Source organism: Salvelinus namaycush, chromosome 3 (assembly GCF_016432855.1).
Source record: "Salvelinus namaycush isolate Seneca chromosome 3, SaNama_1.0, whole genome shotgun sequence".
Lineage (NCBI taxonomy): Eukaryota > Metazoa > Chordata > Actinopteri > Salmoniformes > Salmonidae > Salvelinus > Salvelinus namaycush.
Genome location: NC_052309.1, coordinates 58,559,337 through 58,584,869, shown reverse-complemented (window position 1 = coordinate 58,584,869; position 25,533 = coordinate 58,559,337). Strand labels below are relative to the sequence as shown.

Below are 25,533 nucleotides of genomic sequence, written 5' to 3'. Positions count from 1 at the left end.
GGCGCCCTGCAGTTTCCCTGGCTGTTGAAGAGGTGGGACACTACCGTCTCACGTACCCTTGAGAGGTTAATATCATGACTGCTACACACAACCAACATCATTGTCCCCTCATAGTCAACATAGCTACTAGAACTAACGTGTTAGTAAAGCCGCTACAAATCATCAAGCTGTTTAGCAATTACACCTGCGGACCCCGGTGGTAATAAACTAATAGAACCAAAAGCTTACCTTGACTTGGAGTTCCAGTATTGATTGCCATAGCCAGGTGTTTGAGTATGCTAAACTAGCTAGCTAAGTGAAAGTATTTATATATATATATATATATATATATATATATATATATATATATAGCTAGCTCTCCCTGTCCCACTTCTCCTTAATTTTGGAAGAAATTACACCGTTCAACTCTCGTCTTTCTCTGAGTCAACAACTCACATGTTATGCACTGCAGTGCTAGCTAGCTGTAGATTATGCTTTCAGTATTAGATTCATTCTAATATATTAAGATTGGGTCCACAACATGTCATTTCATACTGCAAGAGCTCTGATCGGTTGGAGGACGTCCTCCAACCTTCTTTGGAAGAGGGTGAGAACCAAGAGCGTCCTAGGTTTTGTACTGAAGTCAACGTACCCAGCAGACAGAAGATAGCTGTCCTCCAGCTACACCATGGAGCTACCCTGCAGAGTACTATTGTAGACCATTGCAAAAGTGTGTTTTAATCATTGGGTGCCATGTGAATATATTTATTATAGTTTTATTTAAAAAAAAGGCTAACTGTAACTGTGTAATTTCACTATTTTTATTAAATTCACTGAGGACGGTCCTCACCTTCCTCTTCCACTTGTGCAGCCACATTCGTTAAGTACTGGTTTTATTAAAGCAGTGTAGTTAAGGAAAGCAGCACCCTCTGGTGGCCCAAGTTGGAAATAACCTCCTTGTGGCTAGCCTGGATACCTGTCTGTTTGTGCCATCATGCAACACCTTGTCATGCCATAATGCCAAACATGTACAATGGTACTGACAGTAAACGGAAATAAGATGTAAACTCTCTCAATTGATCTAAAAGCAGCCCAAATTCCTAAGGCCAGGCAGATGTATTAGATTACCTCTATTCACGAGGGTGGCTGGCGTAGCTCCATGAGACATTTGTGTCATGTGAGAGGAACCATCTTACTCCAACAGGAGTCAATGGCCATGAGCAGAACCACACAAAAGGCATCACTAAGTGTGGTGCAAAAATACATGTGATTATATTAGTGATAAAGGCCTAGTTTGTTTAGAATATTAAAGCATGCCCTGACACTACACACAAGGGTAAATTAGACTTTAGCAACCACCAAAGGGGGAAATTAGCATACAGCAGCCATAAACACAGCAATAAAAATGATCACATGTAAATTGATAAAGCACTTTAATTTTATAGTTGTTAAAGGTTGATTGAACATAACTGTAAAGAATAAGTGAATGGAATTTCAAATCATGACATTTCTTGCATTCAGAGTATTGACAACGCCTACAATATAAGGGGTGCGGCCAATATCCTATTTCAAAAAGCTAACAGATGAACCATCCCAACGTATTCGTCTGGGTTGTATTCACTAAACACCAGTAAGAAACATGGGGAGGGACTATCTGAACTTATCCAATAACTAGTTTTTCGCTGCAAAACCTTTGCTAGTGTGCACTAACACTATGCTGAAATTGCAAATTGTGATGATTCACGATTCCATGATTTAATCAATATATTGACACAGCCAATACCTAAGCCCTGAAAACAGCAAAATAGACAAGACATCAGTCAGAAAATAAGTTTTATTGCAATACACAGGTTCTTTTTGCTTTTCCTCTGCTGTGAACTTTGCCTGCCAGGCACTCCAACACTCAGGGGTTAAGGTGGCACCAGGAGACCTTTTGCGTTCCAGACTGCCTGCAAACCGGCCCCACTACACAAACCAATGATCGATTTAATACCGCGCCATCTACAGTCGGTTGATGCAGTTATTAACCAGGTTTCCATCCAACCTTTATGCGAGTAAAGTAGGTCCCATTTAACTTATTTTTTATTCAGTACATGGGAATTTAATAGCAAAATAAATGTTTATGTGCAGTATGACATCACACAATCTTTTATCCACAAGTCAATTTGATAGAAACATCGTGGGAAAAACCAAATATTGTTTTTATGCAGATTTGGAATTATTCGCATGAAAATCAGTTGAATCTGTTATCCGGGCTATGCCAGAAGCAAACACCCTCTTAATATATGCTGAACCAAAGTCCTAATTAAAAGGTGTATACGTTGACGAGAAACTAGTCATACTGGTTACTGACATTAAATCGCTTATCCATGTGTTGTAAGATTTGGTGCGCAACTGCTACGTAGGCAGCCTGGAACGTGGTACGGTGTGTGGGTGGCTAGGGGTGACTTAGGGTTTTCAAGTCCCCACCCGTATTTTGCCCGGTCATGTACTATTCCAAAGTTCACATGTGTACAGCAGCCGTTTTAATTTAAAACATACAGGCCTCCGAGTGGACACCATCCTCTGATAACAGCAAGCAATGGTAACAGAGCAGGAAACAACCACAACATACAATACATTCGGCCATTTGCATGGGCGATATATAAAATCATAATGGAATTTATTCCGAAGAACAAGAACTTTTGGGGGTGGGCAATACATAATGGGTACTGCCTGTAGCGCTTTGCACTGACTAGTTAGTCGATTTTTTGCTTTTTTCTCCCTGAACAAGTTTGCTTCTGGCTCCAGACAGAGACTCAAGATAGGTTTGATTATTAGAGGAGCGAGAGAAAAGGAGTGGGATGAAATGGAGGACAGAATGAACATGATAAAGGGGATACGTGTTATTGTCAACAAAGTGACAGTAAAGAGTGATTGTGATCACTTAAGGGCTTACTATGACAACCGTGTGCATGGGCAACAAACAGAGGTCTCAATGCCAACACAAATACACTGCTGAGTCATACACTGAATTCTAAATGGAATTTAGAATTTCCATCTGGAACCTTGATGCCAGTGATTGTTTTTGGTATAACTGACTAAATGAACTCACCCTGCCTTTGTAATCAACACAACATTCAAAACCATGTAATAAAAAAAACACTTACAGCAAGAAATAGAACCCTTGCAATGAAACGGAAATGTAACCATTTTGAATGATTGGACAGGAATTTAGCCTGTAAAAATGATTGTTGAGAATTTTCTTCCAGCTTGATAGCCACAGAAAATAAAATTAACAGTGAGGGAAGGACAGAGTGAATAGGGAAAATTAACAGAACAGAGAATAATAGTGGGCATAGGTTGTGCCCCAAATGGCACCCTGTTCCTATACAGTCCACAAATTTTGACCAGGGCCCATAAACTAGCGTCCTGTCCAGGGGATGTACTTGTACATTAAGCAGCCTCACGCTACGGAAACAAGAGATCCGTTCTGGCTCGGACAAGGGTTACTTATTTATATAGGGAATAGAGTGCCTTTTGGGATGCATACATGAATAGAGATGGGATGGAGGAGCTGGTTCAGTAGAAGACCACACTAGACTTCCCTCCTGGGGGGTTAAGGACCTTGTTGTGGGAGCGGGGGCGGGGGCCGAGGTGGGGCTCGTGGTCCTTCAGTGAGAGCTCACTAAGGGAGGCCTCTGGCTCTGGCTTCTTGGCCGAGGGAGCAGATGCAGGCTCCACTGCTACTTTGGTGGGTGTGGGGGGAGGGGAGGCAACGTTCTCTTCCTTCACCTCCTTGGCCAGGCTCTCCTTTGGCAGAGGAGCTGAGAGCAAAAGGGAAAGAGGAATAAGAGAGAGAAAAAGATGAGAAACCGAGCGAGATTTACCTGGTACATTAGACTTGGTGTCAATGCATCTTAAAGAAACCGATGTGTAATTAATTACTATGCAATTATTAGGTCATTACTATTAGCTCGGTCAACAAGTAATTTCTAGCAACTGCCTGGTTGACAGCGGGCTGTAAAGTGTTAGCAATAACCCATTATCAGTGTCAAACTCACCTGGGGGCTCGGGTATGGGCATGGGACTTTCACCCACAGAAATGTTGTCCTGGGAATAATAGGGATAACATGTCAATATAGCCTACACATCATGTAAATTAGCAATCCATAACCATTAGTAATTTGGAATGGGAGAGACAAGGGGTGGACAAAGGGTGGTCTGGATTACCTTTGGCTTGTTGGAATGGGCTTTGACCGAGGGAGGGGCGCGCTCTAACCCCCCGAATATGTTGCTGGTGTTGCCGCCTGAGGGTACGGGTCGCCGTTGCTCAGCTGGGGCATCTGGAGAACCAAATATCCCACTGCTTTTACCTCCTGCATTAAGGACAGCGAGTCAAATATTATTTTTTACATTCATCAGGAATTTGACCTGGTGAAATGGCTCGGTCTACGCCCTTACATTAAAAAGTGAACATTATTGAAGGCATTGAGGAAAAGACAGACAAGTCAAATCTCTTCACATTTTCAATACTCAAACCTCTTATCTGAACCATTACTTGCAACATGACGACTATACCCCCTCCAACCAAATTGAACCAGGCCACAAACCTCCACATTCACACACAAAGCTCAGTCCTACCCTCACTATGCTACAGCTATGGTTATTGTGAAGAGCTTGTTGCACAGCCTGGACTGACATGAGGCAATACATTTCACAGTAACATTTGAAAATATGGGTGTGTGCAGTCAATTATTTCTAGACCATTCTACCACAGAGGCAGAAGGGCTGAAAGCCAACCAGCTCGATGTGCAGAGAAACAATAGAAACTCATGATAACATTTTACTTTAACCATCTCTGAACCTTGGCCTCAATATAGACATATTGATCCAGTCATGTGATGTCATTAGATTACATGTGGCCCAAACTTCGTTTAACTAATGAAAATCTCGGTCACGGTTTCCGCCAGGAACATTTTTGCAGGAGATATTTTAATTTACCGGACATCCATATGCATCCAGTGTGTACCGCATTAGGGCGTCCACCAACTGTACTCAAAATCACATTTAGATTATTGTAATTCATCTTAACAGAATAGAAATTAGCCTGTAACGATGTTTCGCTTCCAAGTGCTACTGAATAAGCTAAATTTAAATGCACAAACTGTGCATGATACACATCATTACTCTAGTTTATCAATCCATTCCAAATCTTTATACTATACGACAGCATATGTAGATCTTGCCTAGAGCGGCAGCAGAACTGCTAAGACCGGGCCTGAAAAAAAAAAATCTATCTAATTTACTTGCATTTGCAGCGGACCTTGGCCTGCTCAAAGTTAGCCGCTGCTGTTGGGAAGTCAAAACTGTCCAACTCCTTGGAGCAGCTTGCGATGAGCATCAGCCTCGTTACTTTGTCCTCAAGAAGGTGTGATCTTGAGGCCATCTATACTCTGTTTTGGAGAAAGAATCCCCTCGGTGTGAACACTAGAAACGAGGATAATCAATATTTTTTTGCAATGGATAAAAAATATAAAAAATCTGACAATTTGGCCGGCAACCATTTAATTTATTGGCTTTTCACTTATTTATTTTTAGGCAAAAGACAGCATTTACCGGCTAACGTAAACACTGGCCAGGGTGTAATCCTACACTGGACTCAACACCGAATAGGCTGGGCTGTTATTTCACTGCATGGAATGACAATGGGCCTAACACTGATCGATACTAGGCTAGAGTAGTTCCTCGGCATACACATCACTGACAATCTGAAATGGTCCACCCACACAGACAGTGTGGTGAAAAAGACGCAACAGCGCCTCTTCAACCCCAGGAGGCTGAAGAAATTTGGCTTGGCACCTAAAACACTCAAATTTTTCCAGATGCACAATTGAGAGCATTATGTGGGGCTGTATCACAGCCTGGTATGGCAACTGCACCGCCCACAACCACAGGGCTCTCCAGAGGGTGGAGCGGTCTGCCCAACACATCACCGGGGGCAAACTACCTGCCCTCCAGGACACCTACACCACCCGATGTCACAGGAAGGCCAAAAAGAACATCAAGGACAACAACCACCAAAGCCACTGCCTGTTCACCCCGCTATCATCCAGAAGGCGAGGTCAGTACAGGTGCATCAAAGCTGGGACCGAGAGACTGAAAAACAGCTTCCATTTCAAGGCCATCAGACTTAAATAACCATCACTAGGCGGCTTCCACCCGGTTACGTATCCCTGCAAATTAGAGGCTGCTGCCCCATATACATAGACTTGAAATCACTGGCCACTTTAATGATGGAAAACTAGTCACTTTAATGATATTTACATATTTCTGCTTTATTCATCTCATATGTATATACTGTATTCTATTCTTCTGTATTTTGGTCTATGCCACTACTCATCCTAATATTTATATATTCCTTAATTCTATTCTTTTACTTTTAGTTTGTGTGCATCGTTGTGAATGGATAGATATTACTGCAGTGTTGGAGCTAGAAACACAAGCATTTCGCTACTCCCGCAATAACATCTGGCACACGTGTATGTGACAAATAAAATTTGATTTGGCTGGTTGAGTCTTGTGACACTGAAGGGACCAGATAAGAATTGACCTGTTGCCCTTTTCAATACACACGTCAATGCAATCCTAACAGGTTTTGGGGAAGAGATTGTGAGTAAGTTCACACTCATCAATGTCTCCTTTTCTGAACCTAAAAAAGGCTAACATAGCACCTTAGTGGCAGTTTTCACACCACATAGACCTGAAAAGGCTCTGACAGCTCCAGGACCAGGGAGCCCAGTCAGGGGCCCTCTCAACTTGTAGGAATAATCTTCCCTTTCCACTCTATTGTGCTGACATGAACTGTACTTTCCTGGCTCTGATATTTTCCTTTCACATAGTCCTTTCTATCATGGTTCCAGCATCTATGGTGGCTGCGTAAACTTTATTTTGTATTAAGGACTAAAAGAACAGACTGCCACCCATTGTTTGGAAGCATAACCAGGCCCGTGAAAAGCAGCTTGGATCAATTGAGCCCAGTAGTGTGAAAAGGGTATTTGTATACACAGTAAGGGGCCTTCTATTTCTCACCTGGGGGGTTGGTTCGTCTGATGACACCCTGGGGCTCTGGCGGGGCGAAAAGGTTGGAGGCCATCTTGTGGGGCCGTCTCGACGCAGCTGCTTCTTCCTCATAGCCACCGAACAGGTCGCTGGAGCCACCTCCCGGGGGACGCAGGACTCTGAAAAGAAAACATCAGAATCATGTTGGTTCACGTAGAATAGTGTTCCCAACCTGTTTTGGTTACTGTACCACCAAATGGATTTTGCTCTGCCCGCTGTACCCACTCATGTGCTTTATCAGTAGGCCTATGGTCTCATGAGTCTTCGCAAGAAACCCCTGTGGATAGGACAAATACACCAGTGCTTCCTTGTACCCCTGGTTGGGAACCACTGATGTAAACTATATAGCCTGTAGGCCAAACTCCACAGTCAGCATTCATCATACACAAAGGAAGTCAGTGCCTGGGGTTAATGAAATTAATAGAGACGTTTCAGATCCAGACACGTCACCATACATCAGAGCGCACAACAGGACATTGTACTGTTTACATTTTTAAAAAATCATTAAAATGGTTTATTCCGAACTAAAGTTTTGTTGCTAAGGATTCCACGATACGGTTAGCCTTTACGGCTGGGACTGCAAGTTTGTGTTCATTTACCTATAAAATGGGCTGATGGTGAAGTAGACATACTCAGTATTCATATCACAAAATATATAAATAAGCTCTCCACAATGTATTTCAGTAGAAAACTTGTAAAAATAGACAAGATCCTGCAACCATGAAGGAGGTAAATACCTGTCTACTTATGGAAAAATTGCCCTGATTATCTCTCCTTAGTCATATCTCAGTTTACTCACTTATGGCGCTGCCTACTACTGATGATTCGTTTTTCAAATCAAAAAATATGAGCAAAAAATATTTTGCTTTATCTGGGACACTAAACCAGACAAAATAAAACGTGCCTATCTATATAATGAATATGAATTGGGTGGGTTGAGATTATTACATATAAAAGCACTAAACCGCTCTCTAAAAGCTTCACTCATTCAAAAGTTTTATTTGAACCCTAAATGGTTATCAAGTAGATTACTAAGAAAAGCTCATCCATTGTTTAAAAAAAAAGGCCTTTTTGCCTTTGTGCAGATTGCCATGTCTCATTTTCAATTAATTGAAAATAATACTTTTTCAAAGTATCTCTCTTTTTCAAACAAGCATTGCAGAGCTGGCTACAGTTTCAATTTCACCCCCCTGAAAAGATAGAACAAATATTACAAATATTATGGCTGAACTCAAATGTGCTGGTTGATAAAATACCTGTATTTATGGGAAAGGTGTTTGAAAAGGGTATTTTGTTCTTAAATGATATTGTAAATTGGAATGGTAGAGTTGTCCTTCATGGAGTTAACAGAATTGTATGGAAAGGTCTGCTCAATCCAAGAGTACAATCAATTGATTACAGCATTGCCCCAAAAATGGAGGAGGCGGGTGGCAGCGGGAGGAGGTAGGGAACTGGTCTGTCTGCCCAATATAAAGGATCAAAACTGGCAGAGGAATAAAAATAGCATAAATAGGAAAGTATTCCAGTTTCATTTGAGGACCAGGATGTTGACAACTGTGCCATACAGATCGCAAAATAGTTGGGAAGAGATTGTTGATGTACTGATTCCATGGTACAGGGTGTATGAGTTGATATATAAAACAACGCAAGATTCAAGACTTCGTGCTTTTCAGCTAAAATTATTATATAGAATTCTTGCCACCAACAAAATGTTGAATATTGGGGCATAAAATCAACAAAGCTCTGCAGATTTTGTTGTGAGGATACAGAATCAATAAAACATTTATTTTGGTATTGCCCTCGGGTAGCCTGTTTCTTGTCTCAGGTTCAGGAATGGCTGAAAACGCATAGCATTGATCTAAAATTTACCCTAGAAATAGTACTGTTAGGAGATCTGGAGAGACCGGGTCAGTCAATTACTAATACTCTTAGTAAAAGTATTTATCTTAAACTCGCAATCTGTGGATTCTATTCGATTAGATAGATTGTACGTTAAACATCACAGCATAGTTCAAAGATATGTGTTGCGTAGAAACCCAAAGTGGGTGGCCAGCAGAGATAGATGGGATGGGCTGAGGGAAGCTGAGGGTTGGTATGTGGAATTGGAGACAAGAGGGAGTGGAGTTGCTGTGTGAGAGATAGAATGGTCAAAGATAAAAGTACAAAAAAAAAACAATATAAAGTACATTTGAATGACACTAAGCGGCAGTGTTTTTAGAACTAATGCCGGTTTGCCTGAGGCTGATGCCGTGCAGGTGTTTGTACACATGCATATACACACACACACTCATTCAAATAAAACACATACAAGAACACACATACATGTAATAGCGCCAGACATGCACACAAACATATAAAGTTGGCATTGCTGTTATGATTTTAGTTGTCCTTAATGTCCTGTTTTCTTCTGTCTTTTCCTTTTTTTCTCTTTAGTTCATTCTCTTGGTTGTTGGTGCGTTGGGGGGGGTTCTTGGGGGGTGGGGAATGGAATTAATTGTATTTTATTTATTATTTTCTTTCTGGGGGTGGACCGTGGGAGGGGTCTCAAATGGTTGAGGGACAGCTATTGGGGAACTGTGGGGGGGATCTTGGAGAGTTCGGGTTCACGTTCTTTGGCCTGGTGGTAGATCGGTCAACATGCCCTTGAGCAGGGCATTGACCCTGGATGCGTCTGTGTGTCGCTCTGAATGGGAATCTGTTGGATGACTGGTATGATGTAGTTATTGAGCGGCTTCACTGCAAGTACATTGTATGTTTCGAATATTCAATAAATAATATTTTTTTTTAAATAATAGAGAAGGTACCATAACGAAAAGGTGCATATAGCAAAATATAGGAATCGAATATGCTGCATGCACAACTTCTTATTTAACCTTCCTGTTGTGTTAGTTTCATGTTAAATAATTCGGTGTCCCCGGTCCAAAATGACCGCCCCATTATAGCTGATCATAAAGCCATAAAAATACACACATTATCACCTAATGTTGTGTTAAATCTTTATCAACTTAAGTTATTGTGAACATTACAAGTTTTGAACTTCTATTTGCTATGTATGGCCTTTAGGCCTCATTGACCTGAGCTCATATGACTTGTTTTTGAGTTAAAAGAAGCATAATGTATGGAGAATTTTGACTATAACAAATACTCAGATGAAACATATTGTGCTATTTATCACAGACTACTTTGTGTCAAAGTTTAACAACCACTCTCTCCTCCTCAACAGTGTCATGATCAAAGATATGATCAAGAGCCTCAAATACAGTATATTGTTTGGTCATTGTGCTGCCACAGATTGAATTGTGAGCAAGGCCTCAAAAAAGCTTTATATATCAGAGCTGCGAGAAAAGTTATAATATTGAAACATTGTTCCGATTGTTTGTGAGAAAACCAACAGGTGTGGTTCCCGTGGGGGAAAGATTCTATTGGGTAAAGGTTCCCGTGGGGGTTGCCATGAAAGCCAAGAAGGGGAGTGAGGTGTGTGTGTGTGCTCAAACACGCATGAATGTGGGAGTCTGGGAGAGGAAGTGTGTCCATCTGATGAATGGGCATGTGCCTCTACTCAATTTTATACACGAATTGTAGTCTCACCCATTCATTTTTGACCAGGAACACCACAGGTGTACAAAAGTTAAATTAAAACACCCAAAATGTAATGATAATCATCAAAATGTATTTCGTGTGTTCAGATGCGCTGTGTGGACAAAGTCATGGAACTTTGTCACTCAGATTAAATTAACTACATTTTTCAGAGAGAAAACTTGTAAATCGGTCCAATTCGACCGGATCACAACAGGAGGGTTAAGACAGGCCACTAACGGTGTCTGTGGCCACATTAGCTGTGGCTAAATACCAAATAATCTAGTTATTACTAATTGTACCACAGTATGACTGCAGGCTACATAGGACTACTGACTTAAGTAACGTTACTGTTTAAAAGTCACATTTAGCTGTGTAGCTGATCATACCACTCAACACAGTCACAGAACACATATTTAGCCAGTTAGCTGGCTGTTCTTGAAAAGTTCGCAGTGGGGCTAGACAACCATAGTTGAAAGAGCAAAAAAAAAAGTGAAATATACCCAATTACCCTTACTGTTGAGAAATAGGTTGTTGTAAACGGGTTGTGGGTGACTGTGCCCATTTTGAAAATGCAAGCAACAGAGAACAATGAGCGTCATATAAATTAGCTGGCTACGCTGCAACAAAAAAAAAAGATTCCACGAGCTTCCATTTCCGCAGCCCCCAAAAAACCCCGCCCTGCTGCGTCGGGACCAAAGCCCATAGAAGCTAAGTACCTGTACCAAACTAAAAGTTAAGTACTGACAAAACGGAATATTGTATCACTAACTTGTCTTATAACTAGTTAACGTTACTATCATCAGTGTCATCTAGCAAGCTACATTGCTTGCGGGCTCGCGGCCAATGAACATACGGTACTTTTCAAAAACATAATAGCTAACATTAGCTAGTTGCTTGAATTTTGCCTGCTGCAAATAAAACCTGTGGGTGCAATTCCATGTTACCTTGAACTTGGCTTTGCGCCATTATCGAGTCCTGAAAACATGTTCGTCGAAGTCATTGTGATAGCTGTCTTCGTGTGGGGGAGATTGATGTCGTAGCTAGCTCGATTTAAAAAAAAGTTTTGTTGAGTGCGTGTTGCCTTTCAGAAACCGGGCAAAGCCCCCTCCCACTCGATAGGACGAGCCAGCAATGGGAAGAGCCTCAATGGTCAAAAATATTATCAGTCGAAAGGTATGACTAATTTGATTGGTTAAATTACTAAGGATATAACGCCCTCTTTCCATTGTGATTTGGCTTTTCGCCTGTCTGTCAAATTGGGTGCACGCGGTTTTACTCGCCTGGAATGGCCCGGACTTTGAGCGGCATTTCCATAACTGGAAAACGAACCAACATTAAAAGTTGAAACGGTTCCAGGTATGTAGTGTTCATTTAACGTTTGTTTATTTTATGTCTTTCACTTGCTTTGGCAATGTAAACATATGTTTCCCATGCCAATAAAGCCCCTTGACTTGATAGTAAATTGGTGGCGCATGTCAAATCAAATCATGTTATGTTGGTTCTAGGCGGGGAACATACATCTATCTATCTATCTAGACTAGATTATATGTATACGGCCCATTTCTATACATAAACTTGCAGATGAAGGGGTTCGATTAATCTGACCCGGGTGCCCGTGTAGGCGTGTTATGCACTGACTGGTAAAACGTTGATTGCATTCGATTTGGAACCAGGCTGCCTCCCGGGCTTGGGCTGGCAGGTTCCGGGCTCTGTCCGGCGACAGCGAAGTCGGCTCAATTAAGCACGTGTAGTAATTTGTATAGCGCTTTGAATTACAGCAATAATCTCAAAGTAGCTCTTAAAACAACAAAACAAAACATTTCAGTGAGCCCATTGACACTTTTGTCTGGAAGATCTTCCACGGCCATCCACAGAGCAGAGGCAGGTGGAAGTCCAACAGGTCACATACTGTGTCCAATCCATTCTCCATGCGCACCATCCTCACCCACTGGGTCCACATCTCTTCTGACTGAGGCCCAAATGAACCGTTGAGCAGGGGGGGAAACAAGTCAGAAGCCAGGACAGTTGGTAAAATAACTGACTTGACAGTCTTGCACTGTTGTGGATCAATCAACCAAAACATAGCTAGCAAAATAAAAGTTGATTTAAAAAGATTCCGTCAAAAAACACCTACAACGATTAAAATATGTACAATATTTAGAGCTTTCTGCCTTGGCGACCTCACGGCTCCATGGCAACCATGGATTTGGGGTGTTCCAATGCGAAAGTGATTGCTTTTGATAAAAACGTTTAATCTGCCTTCCCAATGAAAACTAGCGAGAAAATTCAAACGTTTATTTTAGGATTTCTTGACGATGCACCTTGTCAAAATGACCGAGTGGCGCAGATTACTGTTCGATTTGAGAAGGGCACTCCCTGCTTTCGCCCGATGACGTCACATGTTTTGGCCTGGTTTAACCCGGGCGAATGTAAAATAACTCCCTGCTCACTCAACAACGTATGTAGATTGTGATATCCAATTGGTTCATTTGCATCATCCTTCTCATCAACAATTTGAGCTCTTGGATGTCAATCATATGTCTTTCTCCCTCAACTGACCAATCAGGAGGTTTGTTTTTGAGTTGAGTGGGCGTGCTTGTGCAAGAGAGGGACTGTCAATCGGAGTTAGTTTAGCTTGCAACGTTTTCTCATGAAGACGTGAACACTAAAGTCAAGAAAAGGTAATTTATGAATTGCTTAAATTCTATATCTCACTACAACTGAATTCAATAATGTGCATAATGTCGTGTGAATTTGTGCTTGAGACTATTTGTTTGCTAGCAAGTAACGTTAGTTGACTGGGTTTTGGCCGCACATCGCTAGCAAACGTGGCCAAAAGACTTTGCTATCTTACGTTAGCTAGTAGCTAGCACCCGTGCAGCTGCTTTTTGGAGTGTGTAACCCGCTCCTCCTAAAATGTACCTATGGAAATGACACGGGTTACAAGAGGAAAGATAAACCAGTAGACAGAATCAGCTTTTATCATCTGAGGAGGTGAGGATAGCAACCACAGAATAAAGCAATCAAACATCAATTAGCTACTGCTATACTTTTAGTTTGATAAGAGTTTGCTCACATTAGGTTGGACAATCATGATTAGAGAACACATCTGACACAGTAATACGACATTGTTTGTCTTGTTTCCCTTAATGTGAATGTATTTCAAATAATTAAGGGTGATTATTATTGTATGTGTGAGACGTGCCAGTTTTAAAGTTGTAGGCACAGTAGTAATGTTTCTGCCCTCAAAATATTTGGAGATGGGTGAATCATAAAAAGGATGAAACACCTGTATCCGTGCATGTCATTATCTTAGAAGTAATATGTTACTTGCAAATTATTGAGACGTTAAATACAGTGTTTGATCTATATGTGTATGGTATGACATTCTTGTAGTTGAACACTCGTAATATTCTATTGATTCGAATGCTTGTGGTTAGTTTCTCCATCAAGTGTACTTTTATTTAATATGATGTATAAGGTATCCGTTGTTGCTTTCTGAAACTGAGTTAATATCATAAACAACTTTTTGATGCAGTTAACAATGTCGTCGAACATCTTAATGATGAAAACAATTCTGGTGATGATGACGTAGTGATAAGCAAAGTTGAGACTGCGAGCGTTCTCTGCTCTTTTGTGGCTGTAGTAAAAACTAAAACCAGCTAGCTTATTATTCAGATTGCTTTGATCGTTTAAAGTATGTTATATAGTTACATTTTTGGTCAAATATTTCAGCCTATACCGATAATATTCACTTTGTTTAAGGCAATAAATTATTGAGTAATATTGTGGTACTCAGATAGTGAACAGTTGAGCTGCGCAGAGAGTTCAATTCAGTCGAAGCTTGAGCGAGGTGAAGACAGTCGCGGCGAGACCCTGTTCGTGCTTTGAATATGCCCAATTTTATATACTGTTGCATACCAAAACCGTCGGGTCGATGGTGAAAAGAAAGAAGACATCATCTGCTGTCGAAGAGCATGAAAATGGGTAACCTTGTCTGATAAAGAAGCACTTTAAATAGAGGTCGAATGTATCGAAAGGTTTTACGTTGTCGTTTCAGCGGGCGCTAAACTCAGGGGCGCTCGTATTTGAATTTCGGATAAAAATAAAACCATGTAAACTGTTAGAAGTTTAAGATAACTAACAAAAACACACGAGCAATGTATATTCATATTTTGGCTTTCAAAATGTTAATGAAAAGACAGACCCAATTTTCGTGTTTCGATGGGACGGTGAGAGGGGATTTGAAACAAACAGCGGCGGCCATGTTGAGAGAAAGAGAACGTCGTCTTTTTTAAGTTGATTTACGTTGTGATGTCTTTTACATTTCAAACATGTGTGTTGATTGTGTTTTGCCAGGATGACAGTTGGGCTGAGAGACGGCATCGGTGTCGATGGCCCGAATAATTCGGGCAGAAAGCTTGAAGGTTGTGACGAGGAGGAGAGCGGAGATCAGGGGAGCGAGGAGCGTAGTACAAAGAGAGACGAAGTGGAAATTCTTAATCCTTCAACTACGGGCTGCTCCAGTTCAGCACCGGTTATTACCACCTCCGTATCGAACCCATCTGGACCTTGCTTGAGCCAACAGCCCCCGTCCTCGACAACACCCACCCCACCGAGTCACGACCAGCATCATTTTTTGAGATCCAGCGTTCGACCCCCGAGCAAACGAATCCGGAAGGATTCCATCGCCCCAACTATCAATGGTCATAGCGGGGCAAAATCGAAAGGTATGCTGTGAAAGTGTTTGTGCTTGGGGGGGGGGGGGGGGGTCACCTGTTTGTCTGTGTTACAGGAGTACCCCATCCCTCTACTCCCCGTTGGTAGTGGACTTAGCTACTTTTGCTAATCCATTGATGATGGTTGAATATGGTCAGTTTTGAATGCAGGATAGTGCAAGCATAAACGCAATATCTATACAAAACGGAGACTTTAATTGTTTCTAGGCAGGAGCCTGGAAACCACCATTAACTGCATTCAAGTTGCAAGGCCGTCCCATATTATTGGGAGGGAGCTGATATAGGATAACTCTTTATGAGTTGTCAGCATTTTAATTAATATTTTATTAAATCCTCATTTTGCGGGATTGGAATGAATAGTACTCAACTCAGTACTAATTATGACTCAACATATTATTTTTAGAAGCAGTGCTCACTCTGTTGAGGATTGGGTTGTGTCTGTGTCCCTCCTGACCTGCACATTGTGAGGTGAAGGCTAGTGTTGCTCCAAGCCAGCCTTGAGTGTTGTTTTTGTGGAACTTCGCTCCACTCCTCGTTGCAGGCCTGGCAAATGGAACAGACTTATTTTCCTGCTGCTTCACTTTGCCAGCACTTCAGCCACAGGAGGGGAGGGTCTCTGTAGTGTGTTTTTGTAGGACGATGATGTATGTGACACACTGGCCTCACTCTGACTGTTTGTGCTAAAACGGGCATTCTAACTTTTTTTTTTTTTAAGCTATTGGTCTCTATCAAATTTTATTTGTCACATGCGCCGAATACAACAGGTGTAGACCTTAGAGTGAAATGCTTACCTACTAGCCCTTAACCAACAATGCTGTAAGAGTTTTTAAGATGTATTATTACAATTTTTTAAATAAGTGTTAATTAAAAGAATAAAGTCACAAATAATTAAACAGCAGCAATAAAATAACAAGTGAGGCTATATACACGGGGTACCGGTACAGAGTCAATGTGCTGGGGAACCAGGTAATTGAGGTAACATGTACATGTTGGTAGTGTTAGTAACTATGCATAGATAATAAACAGAGGAGTAGCAGCGTAAAAGAGGGGTCTGGGTAGCCCTTTGATTAGCTGTTCAGTAGTCTTGTGGTTTGGGGGTAGAAGCTGTTAAGAAGCCTTTAGGACTTATACTTGGCACTCTGGTACTGCTTGCCGTGCGGTAGTAGAGCGAACAATCTATGACTAGGGTGGCTGGAGTCTTTGGCAATTTTTAGGGCCTTCCTCTGACACGGTGCACTGCCTGGTATAGAGGTCCTAGATTGCAGGATGCTTGGCCCCAGTGATGTACTGGGCCGTACGCACTACCCTCTGTAGTGCCTTGCGGTCGGAGGCCGAGCAGTTGCCATACCAGGCGGTGATGCAACCAGTCAGGATGCTCTCGATGGTGCAGCTGTAGAACCTTTTGAGGATCTGAGGACCCATGCCAAATCTTTTCAGTCTCCTGAGGGTAGTAGGCTTTGTCGTGCCCTCTTCATGACTGTCTTGTGTGTTTTGGACCATGATAGTTTGTTGATGTGGACACCAAGGAACTTGAAGCGCTCAACCTGTTTCACTACAGCCCTGTCGATGAGAATGGGGGTGTGCTCGGTCCTCTTCCTGTAGTCCACAATCATCTCCATTGTCTTGATCACGTTGAGGGAGAGGTTGTTGTCCTTGCACCACACGGCCAGGTCTCTGACCTCCCTATAGGCTGTCTCATCGTTGTCGGTGATCAGGCCTACCACTGTTGTGTCATCGGCAAACTTGATGAGGGTGTTGGAGTCCTGCCTGGCCATGCAGTCATGAGTGACCAGAGAGTACAGGAGGCGACTGAGCATGCATAAACTGTCACAAACCATCTCAGGGAAGCTTGTCTTGCATGCTCGTTGTTCTCACCAGGGTCTAGACATGACCTAAGTTCGGCGTCGTAACTGACTTCAGTGGGCAAATGCTCCCATTCGATGGCCACTGGCACGCTGGAGAAGTGTGCTCTTCATGGATAATTCCCTGTTTCAACTACCTGGCAGATGGCAGACAGTGTGGATGGCATCATGTGGGTGAGCGGTTTGCTGATGTCAACGCTGTGAACAGAGTGCCCCATGGTGGGGTTGTGATATGGGCAGGCGTAAGCTACAGACAACGAACACAATTGCATTTTATTGATGGCAATTTCAATACAGAGATACCGTGATGAGATCTTGAGGCCTGTTGTGCCTTTCATACGCTGACATCACCTAATGTTTCAGCTTGATAATGCAAGACCCCATGACGCAAGGATCTGTACACAATTCCTGGAAGCTGAAAATGGACTACATACTCACCAGACATGTCACCCACCAGACATGGGACAACATTCCACAGGCCACAATCAACAGCCTGATCAACTCTATGCGAAGGAGATGTCACACTGCATGAGGAAATAGTGGTCACACCAGATACTGACTGGTTTTCTTATCCATCCCCCTACCTTTTTTAAAGGTATTTGTGACTAACAGACACACATCTGTATTCCCAGTCATGTGAAATCCATCGATTTAGGGCCTAAGGAATTTATTTAAATTGACTGATTTCCATATAGGAACTGCATGTTCTTATTTTTTTTACTATATTTACTAAATATTTTCTTAGCTCTTATTTTTCTTAACTGCATTGTTTGTTAAGGGCTTGTAAGTCAGCATTTCACGGTAAGGTCTACATCTGTTGTATTCGGCGCATGTGATTGGTTGCATTTGTATTTTTGTTAATTGTACTTTTCCTCACCTTCTTTCCCTTTTTCACACAGGGTCAGAGAATGGTCCCTCTCATCAAGTGTCGGCTGGTCAGTCCGGCTCCACGTCAGGCTCTATGGGGCCCTCGGGTAAGGCGGCCCCTAGAGGCCAAGGGCCCGGGGTCAAGGAGGAGCCTGTGGGCAGCCAAAAGAGACCCCGGAGACAGTGGGAGTCCTGGAGTGCAGAGGACAAGAACAGCTTCTTCGAAGGACTTTACGACGTAAGTCAACTTTGAGTAGTACAAAATATAAATAACCTCGGCAAAAAAAGAAATGTCCCCTTTTCAGGACCCTGTTTTACATAGATAATTCGTAAAAATCCAAGTAACTTCACAGATCTTCATTGTAAAGGGTTTAAACACCATTTCCCTAGCTTGTTCATTGAACCATAAACAATTACTGAACATGCATCTGTAGAACGGTCGTTAAGACACTAACAGCTTAGACGGTAGGCATTTAAGGTCACAGTTATTAAAACTTAGGACACTAAAGAGGCCTTTCTACAGACTCTGGAAAAACACCAAAAGAAAGATGCCAAGGGTCCCTGCGTGAACGTGCCTCGGGCATGCTGCAAGGAGCCATGAGGACTGCAGATGTGGCCAGGGCTATAAATTGCAATGTCCGTACTGTGAGACGCTTAAGAGAGCGCTACAGGGAGACAGGATGGACAGCTGATCGTCCTTGCAGTAGCAGACCACGTGTAACAACACCTGCACAGGATCTGAACATCACACCTGCGGGACAGGTACAGGATGGCAACAACAACTGCCCGCGTTACACCAGGAACGCACAATCCCTCCATCAGTGCTCAGACTGTCCGCAATAGGCTGAGAGAGGCTGGACTGAGGGCTTGTAGGCCTGTTGTAAGGCAGGTCCTCACCAGACATCACCGGCAACAACGTCGCCTATGGGCACAAACCCATTGTGGGCACAAACCCAAAGACCAGACAGGACTGGCAAAAACTGCTCTTCACTGACGAGTTGCGATTTTGTCTCACCAATGGTGATGGTCGAATTCGTGTTTATCGTCGAAGGAATGAGCGTTACACCGAGGCCTGTACTCTGGAGCGGGATCGAGTTGGAGGGTCTGTCATGGCCTGGGGCAGTGTGTCACAGCGTCATGGGACTGAGCTTGTTGTCATTGCAGGCAATCTCAACGCTGTGCGTTACAGGGAAGACATCCTCCTCCCTCATGTGGTACCCTTCCTGCAGGCTCATCCTGACATGACCCTCCAGCATGACAATGCCATACTGCTCGTTCTGTGCGTGATTTCCTGCAAGACAGGAATGTCAGTGTTCTGCCATAACCAGCTAAGAGCCCGGATCTCAATCCCATTGAGCACGTTTGGGACCTGTTGGATCGGAGGGTGAGGGCTAGGGCCACCACCCCCAGAAATGTCTGGGAACTTGCAGCCGCCTTGGTGGAAGAGTGGGGTAACATCTCACAGCAGGAACTGGCAAATCTGGCACAGTCCATGAGGAGGGGATGCATTGCAGTACTTAACCTCTAATTCCTCCCAATCCCGGATCCGGGAGCACCCCCATCAGTAAAAAAGCTGACTAGCATAGCCTAGCATAGCGTCACAAGTAAATACTAGCATCTAAATATCATTAAATCACAAGTCCAAGACACCAGATGAAAGATACACATCTTGTGAATCCAGCCATCATTTCTGATTTTTTTTAATGTTTTACAGGGAAGACACAATATGTAAATCTATTAGCTAACCACGTTAGCAAAAGACACCACTTTTTTTACTCCACCATTTTTTTACTGCATCAGTAGCTATCACATTCGACCAAATAAAGATATAAATAGCCACTAACCAAGAAACAACTTCATCAGATGACAGTCTGATAACATATTTATTGTATAGCATATGTTTTGTTAGAAAAATGTGCATATTTCAGGTATAAATCATAGTTTACCATTGCAGCCACCATCACAACTCTCACCAAAGCGACTAGAATAACTACAGAGAGCAACGTGAATTACCTAAATACTCATCATAAAACATTTCTGAAAAATACACAGCGTACAGCAATGAAAGACAAACATCTTGTGAATCCAGCCAATATTTCAGATTTTCTAAGTGTTTTACAGCGAAAACACAATATAGCATTATATTAGCTTACCACAATAGCCAGAAACACAACACCATTTACCAGCAGCAAAGGTTAGCGATCGTAACAAGCAAGCAAAAGATATATAATTTGACTAACCTTCATAAACTTCCTCAGATGACAGTCCTGTAACATCATATTACACAATGCATATAGGGTTTGTTCGTAAATGTGCATATGTAGCGGCACAAATCGTGGTTATACAATGTGATTAGTGGCCAAAACTTCAAGCAATCTGTCCGGCACCATCTTGGAGAGGCACCTAATCTAATCGATAGCTATTCATAAACTTGACTAAAAAATACAGGTTGGACAGCAAATGAAAGATACATTAGTTCTTAATGCAACCGCTGTGTTAGATTTTTAAAATTAACGTTACTGCGCATACAGCGTGCGCTAAAGCGAGACCGCACCGAAATTCATGGCGGAATTATTGTTTAACATTTGTCAACATAAATACGAATTAACAGCATAAAGACTTCTTACTATTTGACGAGCTTCCATCAGAATCTTGGGCAAGGTGTCCTTTCTCCAGAACAATCGTCTTTTGGTTGAAAGATGTCCTCTTCTCCTGTAGAAATAGCAGCTAACGCTAGCCATGTGCCGGAGAGGTGTCCAACTAGCGATAGCGTGTGACAAAGAAATTCCAGAAAATCGCAATAAACTGATATAAACTGCTATAAGTCGGTGTAAATTAACTACCGTATGAAGTTTTTAAGACAAAAATCAAATTAAATCATAGCCGGAGATATAGAACTGCTAAAACGAAAGCTTTTCAGGACGCCATTGTGATGTCCCTCCTGCGCCAGGCGCCCCGTTGAAAAGAACGGACCTTCCGTTCCAAAAGCTTTTATAGTGCCCCAGATGGTGCAATCCACTCCATTCAAATTCTCACCGCTTACTGACATCTAGAGGAAGGCGTATGCAGTGCATGTAGCCCCATAGCTTACATGGGAATTTATAAACTGATCCTAGAACAGAGACCTCGATTTCAGAAATCTCACTCCTTGACAGGAAGTGTGCTGCAGAATGAGTACTGTTTCACTCAGAGAAATAATTCAAACGGTTTTAGAAACTAGAGTGTTTTCTATCCAATAGTAATAATAATATGCATATTGTACGAGCAAGAATTGAGTACGAGGCAGTTTAATTTGGGAACGAATTTTTACAAAGTCGAAATGGCGCCCCCCTATTGACAAGAAGTTAACTTCTTACGGCTGAGATCCCGTTAACGGGATCGATGACAACAGCCAGTGCAGGGTGCCAAATTCAAACAGAAATCTCATAATTACAATTCCTCAAACATACACATATTTTACACAATTTTAAAGATAAACTTGTTGTTAATCCCACCACAGTGTCCGATTTCAAAAAGGCTTTACGACGAAAGCATACCATGCGATTTATGTTAGGTCAGCACCTAGTCACAGAAAAACACAGCCATTTTTCCAGCCTAAGAGAGGAGTCCCAAAAAGCAGAAATGGAGAAAATTAATCACTAACCTTTGATCTTCATCAGATGACACTCATAGGACTTCTTGTTACACAATACATGTATGTTTTGTTCGATAAAGTTCATATTTATATCCAAAAATCTCAGTTTACATTGGCGTGTTATGGTCAGTAATGTTTTGCTTCCAAAACACCCGGTGATTTTGCAGAGAGCCACATTAATTTACAGAAATACTCATAATAAACCTTGCTAAAAGATACAAGTGTTATGCATGGAACTTTAAATCCACTTCTCCTTAACTTCCTGCCGCACGGATCCCTTTAGCGGGCTCATTTTTGTAAACAACCGCTGAATTGCAGAGCGCAAAATAAAAATAAAATATTTATAATCATGAAATCACAAGTGAAATATACCAAAACACAGCGTAACTTGTTGTTAATCCACCTATCGTGTCAGATTTGGAAAATATGCTTTACAGCGAAAGCAATCCAAGCGTTTGTGAGTTTATCAATCACTAGACAAAACAGTAAGAACAGCTAGCCTCAAATTAGCTTGGTCACGAAAGTCAGAAAAGCAATAAAATTAATCGCTTACCTTTGATAATCTTCGGATGTTTGCACTCACTAGACTCCCAGTTACACAATAAATGTTATTTTTGTTCTATAAAGATTTGTTTTATAACCAAAAACCGCCATTTGGTTTGCGCGTCATGTTCAGAAAACCACAGGCTCGTTCCGGTCCTGAAAGGCAGACAAATTCCAAAAAGTATCCGAAATGTTCGTAGAAACATGTCAAACGTTTTTTATAATCAATCCTCAGGTTGTTTTTAACATACATAATCGATAATATTTCAACCGGACGGTAACCTATTCAATACTACAGAGAAAGAAAATGTCGAGCTACATCTCTCGCGCCCAGGAACTAATCAAAGGACACCTGACTCGTTTTGAAAAATCTCGCTCATTTTTTCAAAATAAAAGCTTGAAACTATGTCTAAAGCCTGGTCACAGCCTGAGGAAGCCGTTGGAAAAGGAATCTGGTTGATACCCCTTTAAATGGAGGGGCAGGCAACGGAACAGGGATTTTTCCAAATAAAAGGCACTTCTGGGTTGGATTTCCTCAGGTTTTCGCCTGCAAAATCAGTTCTGTTATACTCAGAGTGTTTTCTATCCTACTCTGTCAATTATATGCATATTCTAGCATCTGGACCTGAGAAATAGGCAGCTTACAATGGGAACGTTATTTTTCCAAACATAAAAATTCTGCCCCCTAGCTGAAAGAGGCTATTAATGCAACCGCTGTGTCAGATTTCTGCTATCTGAGTGGCTACTCCTAGCTTATGTCTCTGTCCCGAAGCGAGTGCCAGTTAGCCTCGAGCTAGGCCCATCTCCCAGCTAACTGAAGAAATCCATCAGATAATCCCTGGGCTTCAATTACCTCTTTTGCCAATTGGCCTGGACTCTTTGCTGCCAACACGGACCCCCGCCGATCCATCACGACTGGACTGCCGACGTTACCGTCCGAGGGGGTTTCAACAGGCTCCCCCGTTGCAACGTCCCCCGGAGGCCCATCTGCTAGCCCCGGCCTGCTAGCGGTCTGAATCACCCTATGATTACTCGGCTACACATGCCTCTCCCTAATGTCAATATGCCTTGTCTATTGCTGTTTTGGTTAGTAATCTTTGTCTTATTTCACTGTAGAGCCTCAAGCCCTGCTCAATATGCCTTAGCTAGCCCTGTTGTTCCACCCCCCACACATGCGGTGACCGCACCTAGCTTAAATGGTGCTTCTAGAGACAACTAGAACTAACCTCCACTGTACTCACATCCTACCATACCCTTGTCTGTACATTATGCCTTGAATCTATCCTTCCGTGCCCAGATACCTGCCGCCTTTTACTCTCTGTTCCGAAACCACTAGACGACCAGTTCTTTTAGCCTTTAGCCGTACTCTTATCCTACTCCTCCTCTGTTCCTCTGGTGATGTAGAGGTTAACCCAGGCCCTGTGTGTCCACAGGCGCTCTCATTTGTTGACTTCTGTAACCGTAAAAGCATTGGTTTCATGCATGTTTTTTAATTATTATTATTTTTTTTTTCACCTTTATTTAACCAGGTAGGCTAGTTGAGAACAAGTTCTCATTTACAACTGCGACCTGGCCAAGATAAAGCATAGCAGTGTGAACAGACAACAACACAGAGTTACACATGGAGTAAACAATAAACAAGTCAATAACACAGTAGGGGAAAAAATGTTAACATTAGAAGCCTCCTCCCTAAGTTTGTTTTATTCACTGTTTTAGCACACTCCGCCAACCCGGATGTCATAGCCGTGTCTGAATCCTGGCTTAGGAAGGCCACCAAAAATCCTGACATTTCTAACTAGAACATTTTCCGACAAGATAGAACTTCCAAAGGGGGCGGAGTTGCAATCAATTGTAGAGAGAGCCTGCAGAGTTCTGTCATACTATCCACGTCTGTGCCCAAACAATTCGAGCTTCTACTTTTTTTAAATCCACCTTTCCAGAAACAAGTATCTTAGCGTTGCTGCTTGTTATAGACCTCCTTCAGCCCCCAGCTGTGCCCTGGACACCATATGTGAATTGATCGCCCCCCCCCCCCCCCCCATCTATTTTCAGAGTTCGTACTGTTAGGTGACCTAAACTGGGACATGCTTAACACCTCAGCCGTACTATAATCTAAGATAGATGCCCTCAATCTCACACAAATTCTCAAGGAACCTACCAGGTACAACCCTAAATCCGTAACCATGGGCACCCCCATAGATATCATCCCGATCCCCTTGCGCTCTAAATTCACCTCTGCTTTCTTCAACCAGGTTTTCTGCGATCACTGTCTCATTGCCTGGGTGCGTAATGGGTCCGCTGTTAAACGACCATCCCTCATCGCTGTCAAACGCTCCCTAAAACACTTCAGCGAGCAGGCCTTTCTAACCGACCTGGCGCGGGTATCCTGGAAGTTTATTGACCTCATCCCATCAATAGAGGATGTCTGGTTGCTCTTCAAAAGTGCTTTCCTCTCCATCTTAAATAAGCATGCCCCAATATATATATATATATATTTTTTTTAAACTAAGAACAGATATGGCCCTTGGTTCACCCCAGACTTGACTGCCCTTGACCAGCACAAAAACATCCTGTGGCCTTCTCCTTTAGCATCAAATAGCCCCCGCGATATGCAACTCTTCAGGGAAGTCAGGAACCAATATACTCAGTCAGTTAGGAAAGCAAAGGCTAGCTTTTTCAAACAGAATTTTGCTTCCTGTAGCACAAATTCCAAAAAGTTTTGGGTCACTGTAAAGTCCATGGAGAATAACAGCACCTCCTCCCAGCTGCCCGCTGCACTGAGGATAGGAAACACTGTCACTACCGATTTTAAATCTACGATAATCCCCCCGCTTCTCCTTCATCCAAATCCAATCAGCTGATGTTCTGAAAGAGCTGCAAAATCTGGATCCCTACAAATCAGCTGGGCTAGACAATCTGGACCCTATCTTTCTAAAATTATTAGCCGCAGAATTTTTATGTTTGGAAAAATAACGTTCCCATTGTAAGCTGCCTATTTCTCAGGTCCAGATGCTAGAATATGCATATAATTGACAGAGTAGGATAGAAAACACTCTAAAGTTTCCAAAACTGTCAAAATATTGTCTGTGAGTATAACAGAACTGATTTTGCAGGCGAAAACCGGAGGAAATCCAACCCGGAAGTGACTTCTATTTTGAAAAATCACTCTTCCATTGCCTGCCTTTCGTCCATTTTTAAAGGGATATCAACCAGATTCCTTTTCCTGTGG

At 42.3% G+C, this 25,533-nt stretch overlaps 2 protein-coding genes across 2 annotated transcripts in view; one reads left to right on the top strand and one right to left on the bottom strand.

Moving 5' to 3' along the window:
* Positions 1-1,395: 1,395 nt before the first annotated feature.
* On the bottom strand, positions 1,396-11,760 carry jpt2 (Jupiter microtubule associated homolog 2). Its single transcript, XM_038979908.1, has 5 exons — positions 11,604-11,760; positions 7,051-7,199; positions 4,192-4,337; positions 4,023-4,071; positions 1,396-3,785 (listed from the first exon to the last, which is right to left on the bottom strand). Exons 1-5 carry the CDS (start codon positions 11,657-11,659, stop codon positions 3,541-3,543), a joined length of 645 nt encoding a protein of 214 aa, XP_038835836.1. The 5' UTR covers positions 11,660-11,760; the 3' UTR covers positions 1,396-3,540.
* Positions 11,761-14,344: 2,584 nt separating this feature from the next.
* cramp1 (cramped chromatin regulator homolog 1) overlaps positions 14,345-25,533 on the top strand; it is a 45,233-nt gene continuing 34,044 nt past the window's right edge. Inside the window, exons 1-3 of the mRNA XM_038979895.1 lie at positions 14,345-14,646; positions 15,019-15,389; positions 18,160-18,365. Coding sequence (XP_038835823.1) covers positions 14,597-14,646; positions 15,019-15,389; positions 18,160-18,365 — 627 coding nt within the window. The 5' untranslated portion in view covers positions 14,345-14,596. The remainder of the gene's footprint in view (positions 14,647-15,018; positions 15,390-18,159; positions 18,366-25,533) is intronic.

What these genes read in the sequence shown, in the direction of transcription:
- jpt2 (XM_038979908.1), bottom strand. Translation starts at nt 11,659, where the DNA reads ATGACTTCGACGAACATGTTTTCAGGACTCGATAATGGCGCAAAGCCA. An exon ending in GGCGCAAAGCCAAGTTCAAG is followed by an intron (nt 7,200 to 11,603) that starts GTAACATGGAAT and finishes TTTTCTTTTCAG; the next exon opens with AGTCCTGCGTCCCCCGGGAG. An exon ending in GCCCATACCCGAGCCCCCAG is followed by an intron (nt 3,786 to 4,022) that starts GTGAGTTTGACA and finishes TTTTGCTCTCAG; the next exon opens with CTCCTCTGCCAAAGGAGAGC.